Source organism: Chionomys nivalis, chromosome 7 (genome assembly GCF_950005125.1).
Source record: "Chionomys nivalis chromosome 7, mChiNiv1.1, whole genome shotgun sequence".
In the NCBI taxonomy this organism is placed as follows: domain Eukaryota; kingdom Metazoa; phylum Chordata; class Mammalia; order Rodentia; family Cricetidae; genus Chionomys; species Chionomys nivalis.
In genome coordinates this window covers 35,493,981-35,509,040 of record NC_080092.1, presented here as the reverse complement: position 1 = coordinate 35,509,040, position 15,060 = coordinate 35,493,981, and the positions used below count along the sequence as shown (strand labels likewise).

General features: G+C 43.5%; 1 protein-coding gene across 3 annotated transcripts in view; it reads right to left on the bottom strand.

The window, feature by feature from the left end:
• The window catches only part of Kif3a (kinesin family member 3A), a 39,809-nt gene extending 27,293 nt beyond the window's left edge, over positions 1 to 12,516 (bottom strand). For 2 of the 3 annotated variants that reach the window (XM_057773886.1, XM_057773887.1), the window contains exons 1-4: positions 12,375 to 12,508; positions 9,336 to 9,609; positions 327 to 471; positions 139 to 223 (exon numbers count right to left, since the gene is read on the bottom strand). In XM_057773886.1, the coding sequence (XP_057629869.1) occupies positions 139 to 223; positions 327 to 471; positions 9,336 to 9,609; positions 12,375 to 12,380 (510 nt within the window). In that variant the 5' untranslated portion in view covers positions 12,381 to 12,508. Of the gene's footprint in view, positions 1 to 138; positions 224 to 326; positions 472 to 9,335; positions 9,610 to 12,374 lie in introns of all 3 variants that reach the window. The other variant, XM_057773888.1, reaches the window with a different exon arrangement.
• Positions 12,517 to 15,060: the final 2,544 nt, after the last annotated feature.

Here is a 15,060-nt window from a genome sequence, read left to right as displayed (position 1 = left end):
GCGGCTGGGTGCCAGGGACACAGCCCTGCCGCTCATATTACAACACTGGGACTAAAGGCATGAGCCACTATACCCCGCAATCCAATTTCATCCTTACCTCTAACCGTTGTGTACCCCGCACTCCAATTTCATCCTTACCTCTAACCGTTGTGTCTGATCCTTGCCCAAAAGATCTCGAACTTCTTCATTATATATCTCCAAGTATGACACTCGAACCAAAAACCTGCAAGTACAAAAAAATATTCAATGTCGTGAGTGTGTTTATAAATTTGATGCTGTTCCCAGGTCTGAACCTCTCAATATTAGGAGAGGAAGCACTCGCTCACCTTGTGTCTCCCTCTGCTTTTGCAATGTGACCAAATATGTGAGCAAATGAGTTGGGGATGACTCCTCTGAGCCCTGGCACAGCACGGACACCTTCCATGGTGAAAGTCTTGCCTGTCCCAGTCTGTCCATATGCAAAAATGGTCCCTGAAAAAGGTGCAGAAAGCCTGTTACTTCCAGAATCTAATGATCTAGAACAATGAATCTTAAAATTAAGCTGTTGACACTGTTATGTAATATTTCATGTGTATTTTAATAAATAAAGCTTGCCTGAAGATCAGAGAGTAAAACAGCCCCACTGGTCAGCCTCACAGATCAGGCAGTGGTGACACACACCTTTAATCCCAGTAGACACACTAGTTTGCCATAGAAACCAGGTGGTAGTGATGCACGCCTTTAATCCCAGCCCTAGAGAGGAATATAAGACAGGAGGAGACAGTTCCCAGTCTCATTCTGAGATTCTTGGAACCAGGATCGTCATTTCAGACTGAGACAGAGGTAAGAGCTAATGGCTGGCTGTTTTGCTTTTCTGATCTTCAGGTTGAACCCCCCATATCTGTCTCTGGGTTTTTATTAATCATGCTACAATGTAACATACTTCCTCAACTAAAACTTCATTCAAAAGATAGGCACGGGCTGGAGAGATGGCTCAGTGGTTAAGAGCACTGCCTGCTCTTCCAAAGGTCCTGAGTTCAATTCCCAGCAACCATATGGTGGCCCACAACCATCTGTAATGAGATCTGATGCCCTCTTCTGGCCTGCAGGCATACATGCAGACAGAATATTGTATACATAATAAATAAATAAATATTTAAAAAAAAAGAAAAGATAGGCACATTGGCACACATCTATAATCTCAGCACTGGAAAGGAAGAGTGATAGGATCATTGAAAGACTGAGGGCAGCTTGGGCTACATAGTGAGACTGTCTCAAAAAAGGGGGGGGGGCTGGTTGGTGGTAGTGCATGTCTTTAATCCCAGCACTTAGAGGTAGCAGCAGGTGGATTGCTGTGAGTTCCAGGACAGCCAGAGTTATACAGAGAAACCCCGTCACAAAAACAAACAAACTGGGCAGTGGTGGCAAGTAGATCCTCCTCCTTCTGCTTCCAGCCTGAGCTCTCTCTTTTTCCCACTCTTTCCTGAAGAGGTAGCTTCTCCTCCCCCCCCCCCCCCCCGCCGTTTCTCTCTCTCTCTGTGTTTTTCCCTCTTCTCCCTCCGTAATCCACTAAATAAATCTAAATAAATATGCAACCTCACTCTGCATGGCGTGCCTATCTATCTCTCTCTCTCTCACCCGCCGAGGTCTCTCACCTGCCCAGGTCTTTCATCCACCACTGGGCTCCCTACCTGGGACCCGCTGCCCATTACTGCCCTTGGGGAACGTCGCCTTTTTATTTTTACCATTACACTAAGTATTGCTGAAGCACCAGAATCAACAAAACACGTCTAATAATTAATCTTTAGAAAGTATCCTAAACCCTAAATGCAAAATTCTTATGTTGGCTGGTTGAGGTAGCCCCTGCCTTTAATCCCAAGGAGAGAGAGGCAGATGGGATTTTAAGGCCAGAATAGTCTATATAGTGACATCCAGAATGGCAGTGGTTACACAGTAACATCTTGTCTCAAAAAAAAAAAAAAAAGGAAAATTTACATTGTAGTTAATTCTAATTAAATTGGAGGAGGCCATTAAATTACAGGCCGTGAAGGACAGCAAAAGCATGCAGAACCCAGGTTACAGAGAGGAAGCATCTGTTTGAGTCCACCACATCTAATGTTTGACATTAGATTAACTTCCAGAGAAGTTTGCACATTAGTAAACAGGGTGAGACAGCCTATTCTACACAGAATAAGAATCAAATGAAGACTTTTACAACCTCTGGTCTTATGGTGAGAAACAAATCTAGACAAAGCAGGGACATAAACCAGGCTCGGGGATACTGGGAGAGGAAGAGGACAGAGGTCAAGGAGAGGTGAGCTTACACTAAGACTCAAAATGTACAAGAAAGAACCAGAAGGGAGACAAGGAGAAGAAGAGAGACTTCTAGGAACTGAAGCCACCGGGATGGAAGAAACAGAGATGGAAAAGGAAGATGGATTCACAGAAAGTCAGAAAAACCAGCAGACCCCATCACACAAGTTTATGGAAGCCATGGCCTAAAGTAATGTAAAACCAGAGAGGCTGTTCTCTCAGAGTTGCAGCTTCCAGATAACTGTGGCTCCAAGTGCCAATACTGGAACAAGCAAGGAAGCTGTGCAGACATCAGTAAGAGAGCAGAAGGCCAGGACAACATACAGAGCGAACCTGAATATCAATGAGGGGTTTTAGGTGAAGATGATATGGTAAAGCCAACACACTGGCTTCCGTGCATTTATTTGCATTTATTCGCATTTATTTGGCTCTGGTGGAGACAGCTCCATTGAGGAGGCTCTGCACAGTTCCACCAGAGCGGTCTATACTTTGCTGTGAACCTAAAACTACTCCAAAAATAAAGTCTATTATTATTTCTTGATAGGGTCTCATTATGTTTCCCAGATGAATCCTGACCTTCTGGCTTATGTGATCCTCCTATATTGGCCTTCCAAGTAGCTGGGACAGGCATGCATTAATGAACCTAGCTAACAGCATTTTAAAACAGGTAAAGATTAATTCCAAGTAGCTGGGACAGGCATGCATTAATGAACCTAGCTAACAGCATTTTAAAACAGGTAAAGATTAATACCTGCCCCCCAAAATCCAAAACATTATACCTAAATTATGTTTCAGCAATGGAGAACAAACTGTACTAAGTGTTACAGCATTCCTAAATGTTATCTCTTCCAACTTGTTCTATTGTTATTACAATTTCCAGAGCTGGCACAAGACAACGGAAAATAGGTACAAACTCTTGATAGTCAAACACCATTCTTCATTGTATTTATTTTTTAAAGTGCATAACTTTGTTAACTCAAAATTAAAGCAGTGACATTTTTTATTTCAACCAAGAAGAAATAACAAGGACTAAATTAACCAACCATACTGGCTAGACTTGAAAGTAGAAAAAATGAAAACAACAGTTTTTAAATCAATTAATTAAAAAACAATCTAGGGGGCTGGAGAGATGGCTCAGTGGTTAAGAGCATTGCCTGCTCTTCCAAAGGTCCTGAGTTCAATTCCCGGCAACCACATGGTGGCTCACAACCATCTGTAATGAGGTCTGGTGCCCTCTTCTGGCCTGCAGACATACACACAGACAGAATATTGTATGCATAATAAATAAAATAAAAAACAATCTAATCCAGGTGTGGTGGCAGACATCTTTAGCTCAGCACTCAGGAAGCAGAGGCAGGTGGGTATCTGTGAGTTCAAGGTCAGACTGATCATAGTGATTTCTATGCAGTCAGAATTGTATAGAAAGACTCTGTCTCAAAAAACAAATAAAATCCTGGTCTCCATGCTCCTGCCCTTAACTGAAGCCCTGAGGAAACTTCCCAATCGTTATATTTTAGTTATGTTTTAATAAATAAAGTTTGCCTGAAGATCAGAGGTAAAAATTAAGCCACTAGAGGCCAGGCAGTGAAGTCACACACCTTTAAACCCAGAAGACAGAGGCAGGTAGGTCTCTGTGAGTTCAAGGCCACCCTGGGCTAAACAAGATCAGTACAGAAACAGAGCCAGTTGGGGGTGACTCACACCTTTAATCCCAGTACCAAAGGGGAACATGGAACGGAGAGGATAGAGGCTCAGGGTTCAGGCGGCAGTTGTCCAGTCTTGGTAGAGGTTAAGACTTCTTTAGTGGCTAGCTGTTTTGTTTTTCTGATCTTCAGCTTGAACTTCAATATCTGTCTTTATGTTTTTATTATTCGTGCTACACTTCCCCATGTTGAAAGCCAGGAACTGGCCTGGGCCTCAGTGGGTTTATGGTAGGAAGCTTATGCTATCTCTTCAGCCTCACCTGAGGACTGAGACTGGGGCCTCATTCACCTCAGTTCCTCAACCTACAGCAGACACAGGCAAATGCTTGTTGAATAGGTCAAATACAGATCTTAGGAAAGATCAACAAATCCAAGTCACAGAACAAGAGAAGGCCACCAATAGAGACTGTCCTGTGAGAACTTCAAAACGAGACTGAAGTGGCCAAAGTTTGGAGGAGGCAGTGTCCTGGGGAGAGATGCAGAGAGAGCTCCGGACACTGGCAGAGGATCCTCAAGCATCTAGTTGAGTGCCCAGACACAAGATGAGGAAGGAAGCCATCTAAAGGGGGCAGGGAGAAGTATGTGGAAAGACTGGAAAGAAGAAAGGTCAGTATTCACACTAGCCAAGAATAGATAGACTGGAAAACCCCACAATTCACAGGATGTTCAATACAATCCACAAAAGGATCTTGCCTCAACAGTGGGAAGGAGGGAGCACTGTGTGATCTTTTTTAGTTCTTTTTTAGTCCTATAAACATTGCCACATTTACAAAAAAGCAAAATGATATATAGTCTATTAAAAAAAACCAGTTGGGACTGGAGAGATGAACCAGGAGTTAAGAGCACTGGCTGCTCTTCTGGAGGACCTGAGTTCAATTCCCAGCACCCACACGGTGGCTCACAACCATCTGTAATGAGATCTTGTGCCCTCTTCTGGCATAAAGTTGTACATGCAGATAGAGTACCCATATACATAAAATAAGAGGCAGGCGGATCTCTGTGAGTTCGAGACCAGCCTGGTCTACAAGAGCTAGTTCCAGGACAGGCTCCAAAACCACAGAAAAACGCTGTCTCGAAAAACAAAACAAAACAAAACAAAAAATTGTATAAAATAAAAAAAAAAAATCAGTCGACTAAAATTTAGTCAAACTGAGAACAGTCAGAATTAGTGCCAAAGCACAGCAACAGGGCTAGAGACACGGATGTGAGACACGAAGACCCCAGACAATTAGACACACAGACCACAGTGTGAGGGACGGGAACTGCAGTGAGAACGCTAAGGGCAAACGGTGTCACAGAGAGAGCAGTAACTAGGAAACAATCATACAAGCAAAACAGAGAAGGCAGACAACAAAAATGGAGCAGAGCATCAGGCAGTCAAGACAGTTTCCAGTGCTCCTACACATCTCTGGAGTTTCCAAAAGAAATGAGGATGAGGACTACAAATATTTTTTTTTTTTTTTGGATTTTTCGAGACAGGGTTTCTCCGTGGCTTTTGGTTCCTGTCCTAGAACTAGCTCTTGTAGACCAGGCTGGCCTCAAACTCACAGAGATCCGCCTGCCTCTGCCTCCCGAGTGCTGGGATTAAAGGCGTGCGCCACCACCGCCCGGCTGACTACAAATATTTGAAGAACAGCACAAAATGTCCCACAATGGATGAAATTTATAATCCACAAATCCAAAAAATTTAACACCACAAACATAAGACTCAACAAAGCATGTACAATCAAATAAAATGAAACCAACAATAAAGCAAAAAGTTTTCAAGGCAACTGAGAAAGACATACTTGGGATGATGGTGGGGCAGACGCCACTGCAGCTCTGTTAGAATTCCACTTTCAGTACATTGAGATGCTCTGTGGGCAGAGGCACTGGCCATGCTAACCCGGCCAACTGAGTTTGAGCCCTGAACTACTGAACCAATTCCACAGAGGTGTTCTCTGACCTCCACACAAGCCCTGTGGCATGTACACACCCTTCTCCCTCCCCCCTCACACACACACACACACACACACACACACAACACACACACATTTTAAAAAAGAAAGGTACTTTCAATATCAAAAACACAAATGAATTAAAAGGATGGAGAAAGACACACCATGCTAACACCAATCAAAAGACAAACCACAGTGTCTATATCAATACCAGACAAGAGTCAGTTCCAGAGCAAAGAGTAAGGGGAATGATTTCACCGGGTTGAGGCCGTAGCTTAGTGGTAGAGCACTTGCCTAGTAAGCACAAAGCACTGGGGCAGGAAAAAAAAAAGTCAAAAACAGAAAAAAATTTAATTTAATTTCACAATTAAAACAAAAGTCACCAAGATGGCAAACATGTGGGTAATACATGTATGCATGCTGGCACAAACATAAAGGTACAAACACATAAACATGTGCACATACATACACAAAGTATAATAGAAAGCATCCTAAAATGGGTGTAAGCAAAAACATGGTCTATATGTCAAAGTCTTTTAGATGACACCAAAGAAGTTATATGACAGATGGACACAGGCTCACCAGCCCACCAGTCAAAGGAGTACATTTCCCCAAGATCAGGAGGAGACAACAATGTCCACTCTGTGCTCACTGGCGTTCCTGGCCAGAGTATCAGGCAACAAATTGAAATTAAAGGCAAAAGATTGGAAAGAAAAGTAAAAACTGTCTTTACTGGCAGACAATATAATTATGCATGTAGAAAATCAACTAGAATTACTAAGTTTAACAAGGTTGCAGAATACAATCTTGCTGAATATATAAATCTATAAAATCAATATAAAAAATCAACTGCAAGTCATGAAACAGCACTTTGTGCTATTAGGTCAACACTACCAAAAGGACAACAGATGCTGGCAAAGACATGGAGAAACTGGAATGCTCACATTGCTGGTAGGAATACAAAATAGTGATGTCACTGTGAAATACCATTTGACAGTTCTTCAAAAGGTCAAGGAAAGTTACCCCATGACTCAGCAACTACACTCCTAGGTATGTATGTTCATAAAAATTAAAAGCTTGTATAAGAATATGCATAACAACATTATTCCTAACAGCTAGAAACAACCCCAACGTTCAACTGATGAAATATACAAACAAAATGCATCTATACAGGCAATATTATTCAGTCTTGTAATGAATGAATCCTGATACATTCTACAATAAGAATGAACCTAGTGGGGCTGGAGAGATGACTCAGAGGTTAAGAGAACTGACTCTTGTTCCGGAGGTCCTGAATTCAATTCCCAAAAACCACATGATGGCTTACACCCACATCTATAATGAGATCTGGTGCCCAGAACACTATATACATAATAAATAAATTTAAAAAAGAAGAATTAACCTAGCAAACACTGCTAATGAAAGAAGTCAGATAAAAGACTATTCAATAAGTGAGCCCCTTTCCCTGAATTGCCAGAGCAGGAAAACTCCAACAGAGGTGCTGAGAGGGCTGCTGTGGCTGACACTGAGATCCAGAATCTTTGGGTTGCTGGAAAACTGTCTTAAGAACATGTGATCCACTGAAAACCTAGGAATCTGATACTATAAAATGATGAGTGAATTTGTCACTTGAATTTTATCTTAATAAGAAAAATACTTAAAAATCAAATGTATTTCTGTATCTATATATACATGTATATATAGATACATGTGTTTATGCACACACACACATATATTCATTCATACAAACACACACACATATATATGTATTATGTATTTTGTTGTTGTGTTTTTGTTTTGGTTTTTTTATGAGACAGGGTTTCTCTGTCTGTCCTGGAGCTCACTCTGTAGACCAGGCTGGCCTCAAACTCACAGAGCTCCATCTGCCTCGGCCTCTTGAGTGCTGGGGTTAAAGGTGTGCACCACCACTGCCTGTCACATTTCTGGATATTAACAATACTTAATCTCAAAATAAAATTATGCAAATGATTCTATTTACAATAGAATGCAAGAGAGAGGCTGAGTGGGTAAGACACTTGCCACCAAACCTGACAACTAAGTTTGATGCTTGTGATACCCATGGTGAAAGCAAGAAATGATTCCTCCAAGTTGTCTTCTGGTTGCTATATACTCATGGCCATGGTACATATGGCCTCATATAAATAAGTAAATGTAATTTTTTAAGTTTGTAAGTATAACATAAAAACTATCAGAAGTGAAAGAGTTAATTAAACAAGACATAAACAGAAGACTCAATAGTGTCAATACAGTAATTCAACACAATTGTGACCAAAATCTATTTTATGGAAACAGATAAGATGGTTATAAAATCTCCATGAAAATACAAAGGGGAAAACCAACCAACCAAACACATATAAGTAGGGGGTGGAGAAATGGTTCAGTGGTTAAAGTCCTTGCTGCTCTTCCAGAGGACCTAGGTTTGATTCCTAGAACTGGCATGGTGGCTCACAGATCTGACAGCCTCTGAGAATACCAGGCATGCACATGGTGCACATACATACAGGCAAATACTCACTCATACACATAAAATAAAAAAAATAAATCTTTCTTTTTCTCATTAAGTCACAAAGAACTGATAATATGCAAAGATAGGTAAACTTCAAAAACATTACACAAAAAGACAGAAAACGGTATTAAAAAAGAAAGTACTTTAGCCGGGTGGTGGTGGCCCATGTCTGTAACCCCAGCATTCAGGAGAAAAGGGATAGGCAGAATTGTGGGTCAGAGGCCAGCCTAGTCTACAAACTGGCTGTCCAGCGCTGCTACACAGAGAAACCTGTCTGGGCACCCAGACATGGCTCACAACCATCTTGAACTCCAGTCCCAGGACTGTCTTCTTCTGTCTTCCATGAGCACTGCACACACGTGACACAAGCACACACTTGGTGCCTACACATTGGTGAAATACACATACATATAAACTGAAAATAAAATTTTAAAAATAGCCAGGCGGTGGTGGCGCCTGCCTTTAATCCCAGCACTCGGGAGGCAGAGGCAGGCGGATCTCTGGGAGTTCGAGGCCAGCCTGGTCTATAGAGCTAGTTCCGGGTCGGGCACCAAAGCTACAGAGAAACCCTATCTCGAAAAACCAAAAAAAAAAAAAAATAATAAAAAAAAATAAAATAAAGAGATGGCATTTTAAGATGTCTTAAATGGAATTTCAAAAAGACAAAACTATTGTGACATGAGGGCAGACCAAAGGATGCAGGGTGGGAGGTTGCAAAACCAGTGGAAAGGAATGTTGAGGACAACGCTGGAGTCTAAAATGACATCACAGCTGCATATGTTTACTGTCACTCACCACACTGTAGCTGCAACAGGTAAACCACTCATCTTACTGGGTGTTACTAAACAACAATAAAGCGAGCTGCACACCACTCACCATTGTAGCCTTCCAGAACAGAGTCAATAATAGGTCTTGCAGTTAAGTTATACACATCAAGTTGTTTACTTTCTGGTCCAAAAACAGTATCAAAAGTAAATGTCTTTGGAGGTTCATTGGAAGAATCGGTCTTATGGACGGTGATGGTTCCCCTCATCTCATCCACGCTGACGGCCTGTCTGTAGCACATTGATTTCTCTCTCTCATTGAGGGGCCGGCACCTAACAACAACCTTCACATTATCGCAGCTTTCTGGCTTCTCAGATTTATTGATCTGGTGGAGACAATGTTTACAAAGAGTAAGAAGACCATTCATTTTACCCTAAATTTATAACTAAAAAAAGTTACTTTTCCATCTCAGCACCCTGAATGTGATCTCAGCACTCCGGGAGGCAGAAGCAGGTAGCTCTCTGTGAGTTTGAGATTGGCCTATATAATATGGTGAGACCCTATTTCAAAACAAACCCACAATGTATGATGTCCTCTGCTCCCCCAGGAAAATGAAATATAGTTTCATTTTCAAGAATGCATTTGTAAAATTTTTATCTTAGCAAAAATTCATACGTGACTTACCTTCTCTACAGAAGACAACAATAAGGACAGAGAAGGCCAATGATACACAGGGGAAAATGTAATATGAATGTTTGTATCGAGTTTTGATTTTCAAAATTTTCCATGACTAAGGAACTAACTCAAAACAATGCTATTACTGTCAATATGCTTCTCTCCAGCTCAGCCTTCACCACCCTAGGCCAAGTCACATCACATGGGCCCTGCACTGCAGTCTCCTAATTGTGTTCCTGCACCTGATTAAACTGTCCTTCAGTATGTACTCAAACACAAATCAAATCAGGACACTCTCCGATGTAAAACTCTCCCACAGTTGACAAGCCCAAAATAAACAATGTCAAGGTCATCTAGAAAGGTCTCTGGGTTTCACAAAACACTCTGCCTCCCCTCAACCATAATGCCCTAGGTTCCAGGGTCCTTTCCTGGAGTCCTTCTTTACTTATATAATATCTATTCCTCCTTCAGTTTCCAGCTCAACAGCCACTTCCTTTGGGAATACTTCTCTCACTAGGTCAAACGCTTTTTTTTTTTTTTATAATTTAAATAGACAGAGAGCACATCCTGCTTTTGAAGGATAGTTTTACTCTTGTTTGCTCCTTAATTGATGTCTGTCATTCTACCTTCACCTGAGTTCCAAACAAGCTGTCAAGGGGCTGAATTCAGTCCATAAAATTCTTTTATTTGGCTCAAAGGTTTTTTTTTGTTGTTGTTGTTGTTCTGATATAGGGTCTCATGAAGCACAGGGAAGCCTAGAACTCACTATACAGCAAAGGATAGCCAGCCTTAGATTATTTTTGTGTTTGTTTTTCAAGACAGGGTATCTCTGTCTAACAGATCTGGCAGTCCTGGGATCGATTTGTAGACTAGCCTGGTCTCGAACTCAGAGACTAGCCTGCCTCTGTTGCTGAGTGCTGGGATTAAAGTCATGTGCCACCAATGACAAGCTGCAATTTAAGTCTTTTGAAAACAAAAGTAGATCTGATATCTGTAGTGATATTTCATTTGTATTTTAATAATTAAAGCTTACCTGAAGATCAGAGAGTAATACAGACCAGGCAGTGATGGCACAAACCTTTAATCCCAGTAGCCACACTAGTTTGCCACAGAAACCAGGCGGTAGTGGTGCACGCCTTTAATCCCAGAGCTAGAGAGGAATATAAAATGGGAGTAGACAGTTCTCAATCTCAATCTCATTCTGAGGACTCCTGGAGCCAGGATCGCCATTTCGGACTGAGGTAGAGGTAAGAGCCAATCCTTGGCAGTTTTGCTTTTCTGACCTTCAGGTTAAACACCAATATCTGTCTCTGGGTTTTTATGAACAGTGCTACAGATATCTGTGGCCAGCATTCCTTTACGGCAACAGTTTCCAATTCACCAGAGCCTGTCTCTATCATATGCCGCTCACTTCATTTATTCAAACTGTCTTTTCTCTGTTAGTGAGTATGGTTTTCACTTCTGCCTCAAAAGGCAAGCTTCTCTTTCTCCAAAGTCAAAAACTTGGCAAATGGGGCTGGAGAGAAGGCTCAGTGGTTAAGAGCACTTACTAGCTCTTGCAGAGGACCTGGGTTGGGTTTCTAGCACCCAGACAGTGGCTCTCCACTGCTTATAGCTACAGTTCCAAAACAGGCCCACGCCCTCTTCTGCCTTCCTCTGGCAGGTGGTACACATGCATGCAGGCAAGCACTCATACATATAACACAAAATTAAATTTTTAAAAAATGCCTGGCAAGTTTTGCTCAACGAACCCTACCATCTACATGATTAGCATATACACGGGTGGTGCCCAGGATTTATTAAATGCATACTGTGAAAGTAATAAACAGAAACAAGCCAATGCTTTGTGCTGAATGTCAAGCCTTGTCCTTCCAGTGTCCTGATAAAAACAATAAGTTTGTGTGGGAACTAAGGGTCCAGACAATTTGAAGAGCCGTCGGAGGCCTCATAACCGATAAATACACTTCCACAGCTCAAGTGTTCTCCAATGAGACTGACAACCACCCCCATATTATGGCACGATAACAATCCGTGAAATTTTAGAAGGTAACCAAATCGCCACCGCATACTCACACAAAGACACCTACGGGTTACATTCTGCACCATAAGCTAAGGCGCCCGACCAGCGCAAGTCTGACAGCTTACACCCAGGGACCGAGAGTGGACTCAGGTCGCGGGCATCCGCACGACCCTCGCGGCCGCGCGCAACCACCAAGCCCCGGCAGCCGCGCGGCGCTTTTCTGTCAGGCAGCGCGGGCCCGACGGGATGCAGCGCGCAGTGGGGCAACAGGACGGGTCCCGGGGGAGACCCGTGCGCGCGCAGGACCCCGGCCCCACCGCCCTTCCCTGCCCAGGCCTCGCGGCCCCGCCGCCCTGCCCCGCCCGCCCGCCGCGCGCTTCTATGGCAACGGCCGCGCCCCCGAGCAGGGCCGCCACGATGAGTGGGAACCCCAGCGGTCAAGTGGCCGTCCTCACCGGCATGGTGGCCGCTTCCCGTGCTCCGCCAACGTCCCCGCTCGGGATGCAGCCCAACAACACCGGGTTTGCGGGCGAGGCTGGCCGCGGGCGACCGAAACACCTTGGTGCTCTAAGAGACTGCGGCTCACTCAGCGACTGAGGGCAGTGCGCAGGCGCATTCTGAGTTCGCCCTGCCCAATCTCGGGTGCTCTCGGCTTCTTAATGTACGCGTGCGCAGGACTTTCGCGTCCGTGTCTACGGACGCCAGACTGAGGCGGCGCCTGCGCAGCTGTGCCGTTCCTCTGGGATGCAAAGCTGGGTCCTGTTGAAGCAGTGGGGACACCTGGCCAGCTGAGATTGCGAGGGCCTTCTGGTGCTGGCACTATCTCAAATAGTAAAAGTTACAGGAGAGTGCGGGTGGTGGTGCATTCTTCTAACCCCAGCACTTGGGAACCAGAGACAGGCGCATCTCAGTGAGTTTGAGGCCAGCCTTGTCTACAAGAGCGAGTTTCAGGACAGGCTCCCAAGCTATAGAGAAACCCTGTCTCGAAAAACAAACAACAGGGGGCTTGAGAGATGGCTCAGAGGTTAAGAGCACTGGCTGCTCTTCCAGAGGTCCTGAGTTCAATTCCCAGCAACCACATGGTGGCTCACAACCATTTGTAACGAGATCTGGTGCCCTCTTCTGGCGTGCAAGCATACATGGGGGCAGAATGTTGTATACATAATAAATAAATCTTTAAAAAAAAAAAAAGAAAAACAAACAACAAAATGTTCCTCAATACATCACACAATTGGCCATGAATGTTAGTAAAATGTTCTGTATTTCTCAAAGATGCTGAGTAGGAAAGACCCATTTCTTAGGATAATGTAGGAGGTCATCGTTGCACAGATATTGCTAATATATGATAATCCCTTATCATTTCATTGAAGTTTTATATTTCTGTGAGTGTGTACTCCAACACTCATATGCCATGACTCAGACGTGTGGAGATCAGAGGACAGTTTTCAAGAGTTGGTTTCTTCTTCCAGTGTGTGGCTTTCACCAATGGAACTAAAGTCAGGTTTAGTGGCAAGTGCCTCTACCCACTGGGCAATCGAGCTGGCCCTGAAGTTTTTAAGAGATGCCTCTATTCTAAACTAATCCAGTTTCCTAGCTATGCCTCTTTTACCTTATATAATCCTGCATTCAAATGCATGTGATATCACATCAAACTACACTGAGATACAGAGGCCACTGTAAGTAGCTCGAAGCTAGAGGCTTTAGATGTATTTTCTCTTTGTGTCACATCTCGGAAATGCTAGTAAAGTGTTTGCTGAAAGAGTGAATCTAATCTATCCTGCGTGCATTGCTTTGCATTCAAATACCTTCTACTAATGTAAAAGGTCTGTAGTTGTGTAAAATCAAATTATTAATACTACACAAAAGTAAAAAATAAAAGTGCCCATTGTACATTGTGTTCCACATGGTGAGCAAAAGGTCTTTCATAATGACCTTGTTTGAAAATTTATTTCATGTACCACAGCAGAAAGGGAGCTCCTTAGGAGCTAGCCTAGATTCTCACCGGTCTTGCCACAGCCTAGCACGGAATCTGGCCCAGAAAAGCCAATTGTGCACCCCTTCCAGCCCAGCACCAGTCCACTTGGATGTGTCACAGATATTTTATCATGTCAAAGGTCAAATCCCGTTCCCCAGACCAGTGTGCCTCCCTTCTACACTGTCCCTGTCACACACAAGAGGCTCCACCTTAGACTTCCCTCATTTCAACAAACAGAAGCGGAATTCCAGCAATTGCTCTGCTCAATCCCCAGTCTCTTTCTCCCACCCCATATCAATCCTCAAACACTGCCTATTAAGTAAAACCAGGATGTGGTTCTTACCACCACCATCACTAGGATCTCTCACGTGTATTACTACACTCAGAGCCTGTTTCTATAGCATCCTTGAGGGATAACAGGAGTAGCTTGGTTGATAGTGTCCTTGCCTAGTATGCTTGAACCCCTGGCCTCCATTCTCAGCACCTCATAAACCTGGTACACACAGGTGAAGGCAGGAGAATCAGAAATTCAAAATCATCCCCAGCTCCATGGTGAGTCTGAGACAACCTGAGATCCACGAGACAGGTGTGGTAATGCCAGCACTCAGGAGGCAGAGACGCGTAGATACCTGTGAGCTCAAGGGCAGCCTGGTCTACATAGTGAGTGTCAGGCCAGAATTACACAGTAAGACCCTGTCTCAAAAACAAAAAGCGAGGAGGCAGAGGAGCAGGAGAAAAAGCAGAACATGGAAAAGACTCAATCACCCACAGATTGGGGCCTGGGAGGACCCTGGATCCAGTCTGCCACTGGATATGCAGAAAGGACTGTATTTCCAGCACAGAGCCTACAGGGATGCTGTTAAAACATGAATCAGATCTTGCCTTTTTCTGCTACAAAACATCCTTTGATTTTCCATCTCAGAGTAAAAGCCACAACCAACCCTCTGCCTCTCCAATTCTTCCTCTTCTTTTGTCTGAGTCAGCCCCAGTTGGCCTCCTTGTTTCATCCACATCCCAGATACAATTTCATCTTCGCAGACAACGGTTATCTTAGTAGGAACTAATGGACATAACTATAAAGAATTTTAGCTGGGCAGATGGCTCATGCATGCAATCGCAGTATTTAGGAGACAGAAGCAAAATATCATCTATGAGTTCAAGAATGA